The sequence below is a fragment of the Muntiacus reevesi genome, chromosome 3 (assembly GCF_963930625.1).
Source record: "Muntiacus reevesi chromosome 3, mMunRee1.1, whole genome shotgun sequence".
Lineage (NCBI taxonomy): Eukaryota > Metazoa > Chordata > Mammalia > Artiodactyla > Cervidae > Muntiacus > Muntiacus reevesi.
This window is the reverse complement of record NC_089251.1, coordinates 257918129-257926959: the sequence shown is the minus strand read 5'-3', so window position 1 is coordinate 257926959 and position 8831 is coordinate 257918129. Positions and strand designations below refer to the sequence as shown.

Here is an 8831-nt window from a genome sequence, read left to right as displayed (position 1 = left end):
CTTATTCCTTAATTCATGCCAACATTCATATATATATATATACACACATACATATATATATATTTCCTGCAATAATTAAAGATAAAATACATTTGATAATTTTTGACATACAAAAATGTCATAAAAACTTATATTGGTTACTTGCTATGTCTTATCTGCTAGTACTGTTTTATAGTCCCGGGAAGAATACTAAATACTTTGCATATTGTACTTATTTGCTTCCACTCCACCAAATACTAACATTATGTTAACCAGAATTTCCATGGCTCATTATCTAGACCAAGTGTTCATGAAATATAATAAACTCTGAGTATATGCAACATTATGGAAAACAGAAAAGCAAATAGACTTTTTATTCTGAAAGACAATATTATAGTATAAGGACCAATAGAGTGGCAAAGATGCTTTTCTGAGACTCTGAGGTTCAGAGATGCCAATAAACAGAGGAAACAATATAAATTCAAAACCTATTGTTGCTATACAATCCCCAGTGAAAACCAACTAAAAACAAGGGTTTGATTTACTTAAATATTTAACAAAAATTTATTGCAAGAGATATTTTTCACTGAATTTACAGTTTCAAGGAACATGGTACAAAACATAGTGCCATCAGCTTTGTCTAAACATTAAATAGGTGCAAATACACAAAGATTAAAAAAAATGAAGGGCATACTTTACAACATAAATTACAGTACTATAAATATATTTTATATACATTATACATACTCTTAAGACATCATTTTGATATACAGCATAGATTATATTGATTTCCAAACTATTCAATGCCTTAATAATATTATATATCAGAAGCTTAAGAATTTATTTGCATCATTACACTTATAGTAAGTGATTTCATATCAATGAAGCCATATTTTAGCTAGTTTATTTCCACCGTTTAAGTAGGCTATTATCCACTTAATGAGCATGAACACATGTGGCAGAGTTTTCACATGGATGTTTTCTTTGCCTCTCATGGTGATGACTAGAATAGGGGCTGCAGTGGGATGACGGTAGGGTGCGGAGAGAGCAGGGACGGGAAGAGGGCATGGGGCAGCGGTGGGAAAGCCAGGTGGCTAGGGTGAAGGACTGAAGCTGGGATGACTGGCATCTGAGCAGGAGCAACGAAAGTTGGCTGAGCCCCATGACAAAGCCTTGGTCCTACTGAGATCTGAGGTAATGATGTTCTGGTGAGAGCTGGGACCTGGGACAGAAACTGTTGGTGTGGTTGAAGCACTTTAAAGGTTCCCGCAGCTGCAGCTGCCGCGGCGGCTGCAGCAGCGGCCGCATGCTGCTGTAGAACAGTGTGGTGGATAGCAGTGACGGAGGTAGAACGCAGGGGCTGCCGCAGAGGGGTGCTGGGGGGCGGGAGGGCGGCTGGAGGAAAAGTGAACTTGACCTTGTTGGCCAGCATGCCGGGCGGTATGATATGCTGGTACACTTCACACGGTAGAGTTTTGAACTTGTCATGGTTTTCTATCGGAATCAGTAACGCCTGTTCTGGTAAAGCTAAGGGAGCCAGGATCTGCTCTGCTGTTACAAAGGTGTGGCCACTGACGTGTGCTTCTTTGAATGGCAACGGTGGTTGCGCATTAAGGATTCCTGAATTAAAACACAGCCACTCAGTCGATGCCTCATTCATCTTGCCTTGTGGAAGGGCTTCAGCCAGTTCATAATGACAAAGGTATGATTTAGGTTGTGACTGTCTAAAGTTCCTTTCAACATTAGGCACCTTGAAGGGAATTTGCTTTTCACTGATATTTGTATCCTCACTTCTTTCTTTGTGTTCAAGCAAGGTACTGTCCATTCCTTCTTTTGCAGGGGCACTAACTGTATAGGCTGATGTGGCGGGTTCACTGGAAATCTCTGACAGTTCCCCAGAAGTGGTCTCCATTACAACCTGCTTGGCTTCCTCATTGGTTTCAGAAGGAAGAGGACTGCTGATGGGCAGAACCACTTTATTTTCTACTTGGTCTGGTTGTTCTGAGTTCCTTTTGACATCTGCAGTTTCCTGTGGTTTTACTTCCTCTTTTCCATCTTCACTTACTATTTTATCCCGGTAATGTAAGGAAGAATTGCCTTTCTTGGGATCATCTGTTTTCTCTTTGAGTTCCAAAGCTTCAAAACCCACATGGAATCTGCTTCTTTTTCTCCTCTGTTTCCTCTTAGGTTTGCAAGGAGCAGACGCACGACGTGACCTCAAGAATTCTTCTGGCAGATAATTCTGTCGATTTAAACTTTCGTCTGAAGAATAAGAATATGAATGTTGTCTACGCTTTCGATGGCATCTTTCTGACTCATTAATGAGAGAGTTATAACCTCTTTTAACAGCCTGGCTCTGACTCGTGCATTTCATTTCATTCTGAAGAACTAGGCATCTGTGATCATGACTACAGCCGGACATTTTAGCTTTCCAACTACAGTATGTTCTGGAGTATGTTAAATTATGTTTTGCAGAATGTATCATTGTTGAATTGGACTGTCCACTTAAAACAACTGAACTGTTTTTGCAGTAGTTTTTAGAACTGATAATATTATTATTATTGTATTCAGTGTTCCAGGTTTTACATGTTTCTTCATTTTCACTTAAGTATGTGGATGTTGATTTGGGCCTTTTATCAGGTAATTGCTGTGAGTCCAATAGTTGCTCTGTGGCTAAATACTGTTTTTCTGAAATTGTTTCCAGTAGATTTTTCCTAGTTGCATCAGTGTAACTATTTTCTGTTTCCATGTTGAAACGAGTTTCTGATTCTTTGGTTTTCGCTCCATAACTATGGTGACATAACTTTCTTTTTTTCTTTCTTCTACTTTTATGGAACCAGTGTTCATGAGTATTTTTCAATCTTATTTTGTTGTGTTTCCCATCTAGAGCATCTCGCTTTATCTGATTTTTAGTAAAAGTATATTTTTTTGTTTTTCTGATCTTACAGGAAATATTTTTATACTTCTGACCCAAACTCTCATTTTTTCCAGAATCACAGCTATTGGAGACAGTATCATCAGTCAAATGAGAAGTGACTTGGGTACATCCATTTCTGCCACCTCCAATTTCATAATCAGTGAGTCCTGCCATAGATGTGTCCTTGCAATCCAAAACTGGGTTCTTGTAAATTTCTTCTCCCTTCTGTGTAGAAGAAAGATCACTTAAGGGCAGCTTATTTTTATCTAGCTTGCTGTTTAATTTAGTGGACTTGAAGTCAAAACAGAGAGGATTACAGCTATAGGAAATTGATGGTTGAGTGGTGGTGTATGTCAGCATTTCTGATGGCCACTGAAGAACTGTGGATCCATCTTTGTTAAGTACGGGTATAAATGGCTCACATGGTCTTTTATATAAATCTTTTTTTTTATGTAAGGTTATATTATCCACTTCAGAATTTACAGGGGTCAACATGTCCAGATCGTGATTTTTATTTTCAACTTCAATCATGGATGTCACAACAGTTTCCTTGGTGGTAGCTTGCAAAGACATGTTGTCATTAGCCATATCAAGAACTATGGATTTATTTCCTAGCAATTCAGAAGTGTTACCATTTATAGGTATGTCTTCATTAATAAGAACATCTTCTTGTGAAATCTGATCTGCTGAAGGGACTGAATGTTGACAATTATCTGCATCAGATGATGAAGGGAGCTGAAACTGGCAAAATGGAGGTAATAATAATGGATCTTTTTCACTAGAAACTTCTTTCATCTCTTGAGTTTGAGCAGTTTCTTTGTCAGTGCACATTCCCTCTGGTGGATGAAAAGAGTTTGCTTTCTCCACGGAATTCAAAAGCACATCTGTTGGTGAAGATAGTTGAAGATGACAAGCACCCGGGACAAATCTACTTTTTCTGCTAAATCCTTTTTCCACAGAGGCATCATCATTGTATTCGGAGAAGGCTGCAGCTGAGGACTCCAGTTTCACGGATGTTTTCTTTGGAAATGCAAAAGAAAAGCCAATTTTGTGTCTGTGAATCCCCTGGGCTTGATCTTCAAGTTGGTTATTTTTGGCCATGTAACTCTCTGTGCTTTCTGGATCCGCAGCAAGAGCGGTAACATCTTTAGCCTTCTCTTGGCTATGAATCAAAGTGCATTTAAAATCTTCCTGGTTATTAACTGAATCCACAACAGCTCTTTGGGAAATTTCATTACAAGTTTCTCTCACAGTAACAGTCGTTGACTTGAACATAGGGCCACTTCCAGGAGCACTACAGAAAGAAACAAAAATATGTTTTCAGATAAGACACTTTTGAGGAAAAACAAACATTTACCTCTTGGAAATGTCATCCTAAGATTTTTTTCAAGTTCTTAAATCTTTGTAAGATAATTACACTCATGTAGTGCAATTGACTTCCAAGTATCGCAATTTAATTTAGTTCTTGGATATTGTTTGGGATCACTTAGTGATGACCTCTTGAAGTTAGTTTTGCAGCTATTAACAGCAATGGTCAAAGACTTTCAGCCAGTGTTTCCAGACTAAAAATTTTTCTTTACCCCCATGGCTTTTTCAGTGACACTTTGGAATACAGAATTCTCTTAAAAAATATTTTAATTCACAAATACTTAATACCATTGGCCCTATATGGAGAATATGAAGGTAGTTAAAATAAAAACTCTCAGTCATGATGCAAACAGGACTGGGAATTCAGTTCAACAATTCAACCAATGCTCATCGAGCATCTATCAAGACTAGGTGATATGCTTAATGAGAGTTTTAAGTCTTTTGGAATTGTCATTCTTAATATTTAAAAATTATCCTGAAGTTATCCATTATACCATTATATAGAATAAATATAGGTTGTGGTTTTCATTTATTTGGCATCACAGGATACCATAAATAGTGAATTTCTATAAAAAAAAAAGAACTATACCGTCCAGCACATAAACAAAGAACTAACTAAATATCATCTTTGCCCCAAAAGAATCATGTTATGCAGAATTTTCCCTGCTTTTCTAAAATGTTAGTTTCTGAGAGGTAATAAATGGTCTCAAATTTTTTAATCAAATTATTTCTTTAAACTTTAACACAATGTACTGGCTCACTGTCTTGTATGACATTAACAAACACCACTAATTCTTAATTTGCATCTTGTAAGAGGCACCAAATTATTGGGGAAAATGTGTGTGTGTGTGTGTGTGTATGTGTAAGGTGAAATATGTACTGTATGCTAAGAAAAGTAACTTAGATAAGAAGTTTTGTTTCTTCTGTACATGTCTTATTATCAAGTTTATTTCTCTTAAAATATTATGCTTTACATTTGCAAAGGCTACTTATAGGACATTAAATTACATAGGTACTAAAATAGTCTGAAATGTAAACTTGCACTTGTATAATTTTTCATTTTTTACTACACAGAATAAAAATACCTGGTTGGTATAATTGAATAGCAGTTATGTTTGGTTTTAACAGTTCACTATAGGATTCCAGATATATTTACACTTTATTTTGACTTTTAAAATCTGACATCTCAAACAATGTTTTGATATGCCAGTATCCCCTAACACTATTTCTCTTTCTCCTTCCATATGTATTCTTAAAGGTCATTTCAAATAAAAGTTCTCCAAATTTCAATTAAAAAATAAATTTCTCTTAGAACTCTACTTATAACAAGGGCTATGAGATTGTGCTTACATCTCTTCTTCAATCAAATGTTTTGAATTTCACTAAAGAGATAGAATGGCTTTCTATTAACACAACTTGATAAATAGTGCAAAATTAATTTTTAGAAACTAAAATTGCAGCAATTTGACTTTTTATTGAAATGGGCGTTAAACAGGTGTTTGCCTAAATCTCAAATTCAATTTACTGTTCAGAGGCCACAGAAAGTTATGAAAATGTGATCGCCTTATTCTGGGTACAGAAATAAATAGATTTGTGTCCTTTCTTCATTTCCTTTTTTTGTCGTCATGTTTTAAGAAAACATTTTACTGCACACTCACCACACAGTTTCCTTTCTTAGCTCAGCCAGCTTGTGCAGGCGTTGGAGTGCCTTTTCCTGTTTTCTTTCATCCTTCCTGGATTTAGATGCTACATTTCGAGCAAATTCCCTTTGTTTCAGTTCTTTGAGCCTCTATTAAAAGATACGAAAATGATTAATAGCATTTGAGTCTATGGTAATGTCAAAGTTACTATTATTATTGAAATTTTCTAATGCATCATCTTTGATCTCATCCAAGGAAAGTACAGCATTTGTGACAATCTACTTCTAACAAAATATGTTCTTGCATTTTTGGCTTGTAGAAAAAGTGCCGAAACACATCATTACATTGTATTAAAAGGTATACCTATGCCTTAGTAAATTGGATATTTTATCTTTGCTTATTGATTGTTGCCTGCCAAGGTTCTCTGCCTAATGCAGATGAAGTGTTGGAGTCTTGTGCATGCATGAGTGCTGTCTCTTCAGTCATGTCCGACTCTGTGCCACCCTATGGATTGCAGTCCCCCAGGTTCCTCTGTTCATGGGCTTCTCCAAGCAAGAATACTGGAGTGGGTTGCCATGTCTTCCTCCAGGGGACCTTCCCAACTCAGGAAGATACAGGGAACCTGTATCTCTTACGACTCCTGCATTGGCATGCAAGTTCTTTACCACTAGCACAATCTGGGAAGTTGTTGGAGTCTTAAAAAAATTTTTTTTAAAAACTAATTTTTAACACATATTCAATTAGTTTGTGTATTTTAGTTAAGCGTAATAAATTTCATCATTTTAAAATTCGTGTTAGAGTACAGTTGCTTTACAATATTGTGTCACTTTCTGCTCTGCAGGAAAATTAATCAGCCATATGTATACATATATCCCCTCTTTTTTGGATTTCCTTCCTATTTATGTCACCGAAGAGCACTAACAGTTTCTTGTGCTATACAATAGGTTCTCTTTAGTTATCTATTTTATACATAGCAATGTATATATGTCAATTCCAATCTCCCAATTCATCCCACCCCTCCTTCCTTTCTTGGTGTCCTACATTTGTTTTCTATATCTGTGCCTCTATTTCTGTTGATATACTCTATATTAGAAAGGTATCTGATCTTTTTCATATTTTCTAAGAGCTGAAACTCCAATAGTTTGGCCACCTCGTGCGAAAAGTTGACTCATTGGAAAAGATCCTGATGCTGGGAGGGATTGGAGGCAGGAGGAGAAGGGGACGACAGAGGATGAGATGGCTGGATGGCATCACCGACTCGATGGACATGAGTTTGAGTAAACTCTGGGAGTTGGTGATGGACAGGGAGGCCTGGCGTGCTGCGATTCATGGAGTCGCAAAGAGTCGGACACGACTGAACGACTGAACTGAACCGAAGAAGAGTAAATGTCTTACGTGAATCTACAAGGCAAATTCCCGCAAATAATGTGATTTAAAATAATCCCTTCCCTCAAATATCAGGCATATTTCTCAAATAATTCAAGATGGAGGAAGAAAATTAACAGTATTTTTGTGAAAATTCTTTCTACATTGAGCGTATATTTCATCCTTATTAAAGGAGCTGGGGTTTGGGATTGAAGGGCAGAAAAATAACATGTCAAGTTGAATAGAACTGACAAATAGCCAAGTATGTGGCATGATTTAAGAGATACCAAAGTGGTCCCATGCCCCAAATATTTTCACTATAGTCTTTCACAGAAACAGTATACAACCATTAAAACTTAATTTTTTTTAAGTACTATATTTTCCTGTGGAACACATGTCATGCCATCATGATATATCAGAGTTTTAAAATAGGACTTTAAGAGAATAAAGCATATACTAATCACATTTCCATTAAGTGACTGAACAACAACTTTTGAGATAATTTGCATTGACATATTTGTGAAAGAGTTTATTTAGAGTTTAATTTAAATAAAATAAAGACCATGTCATAAATGTCTAACTTGTGCTAGTATTTCATAAAAGTAAAATTTTGACATATTATCATATTGATATAACAAGAGTAGCTGCAATTTTATAACACATATTCAATTATTTATTGATTTTTAAAATATGTAGAATTAGAGTATAAAAGGGCAAGAAAGTTTTAATTCTAAATTTTAGATGTTCATGGTCTTGGTTATCTCTGTCTCCTAAAATCTTGAGGTCATATCAAAATTCATTCAACAACTTATTGATCACCAGCCATGGTTACTCTGTTAAATGGCTAGGATATTTTTTAAAAGGTAAAAGATATGTTTTTGCCTTTATCTGGTATGTGTGTGTGTTTGTGTCTGTGACTGTGTGTGTGGACAAGTGAACTTATATATCATTTCACAAAAATAGGTAGAAAAGGCACACAGGAAAATATAAGGGCATTAAGTGGTTGAGGAAATTTTTTTGTGACTTATGATGACAGTATAGGGGTGCACCCAAAATCCCTAGGTAGGCTACCTGAGAAAAGCCACATCTGATGTAGGTTTTAAGGGATGTAAAAACATGGAGAAGAAGGGTTGAATGTTGGAAGTGGGAGGATATTTCAGGGGAAATAAAACAGTTTTGTATAACATAGAAATAAGAGCATGCAGATTCTGAAAAATTGCATGATTTAAAGAAGCATGGCTACAGCAGAGTGTATGTGTGGAAGTAGCAAAACTTAATGAATTATAAGGTCCAACCAAATCCTGGGGGACTCTATCTAACATATGACTTAATGTGAGTGTAGAAAACATTAAGGGGAGTTTAAGCAATTCAATGTCACAACAGGATTTTCTTTCTATTTTGTTTTGCCATGATACAATTTTCATTTTATTAGGATTCTTTTGGCATCAGTATGCATGAAATTTTGCCATAGAGTAAAATTAAAGACATAGTGACCAATAAATAGAATTTTAATATGAACCAGCTAAAAACATTAAAAACCTTTTCTAAAGGAGTTGTAGTGG

At 35.9% G+C, this 8831-nt stretch overlaps 1 protein-coding gene across 1 annotated transcript in view; it reads right to left on the bottom strand.

Moving 5' to 3' along the window:
* Window positions 1-832: 832 nt before the first annotated feature.
* ZNF804A (zinc finger protein 804A) overlaps window positions 833-8831 on the bottom strand; it is a 311199-nt gene continuing 303200 nt past the window's right edge. The window contains exons 3-4 of the mRNA XM_065927943.1: window positions 5923-6053; window positions 833-4190 (exon numbers count right to left, since the gene is read on the bottom strand). Coding sequence (XP_065784015.1) covers window positions 983-4190; window positions 5923-6053 — 3339 coding nt within the window. The 3' untranslated portion in view covers window positions 833-982. The remainder of the gene's footprint in view (window positions 4191-5922; window positions 6054-8831) is intronic.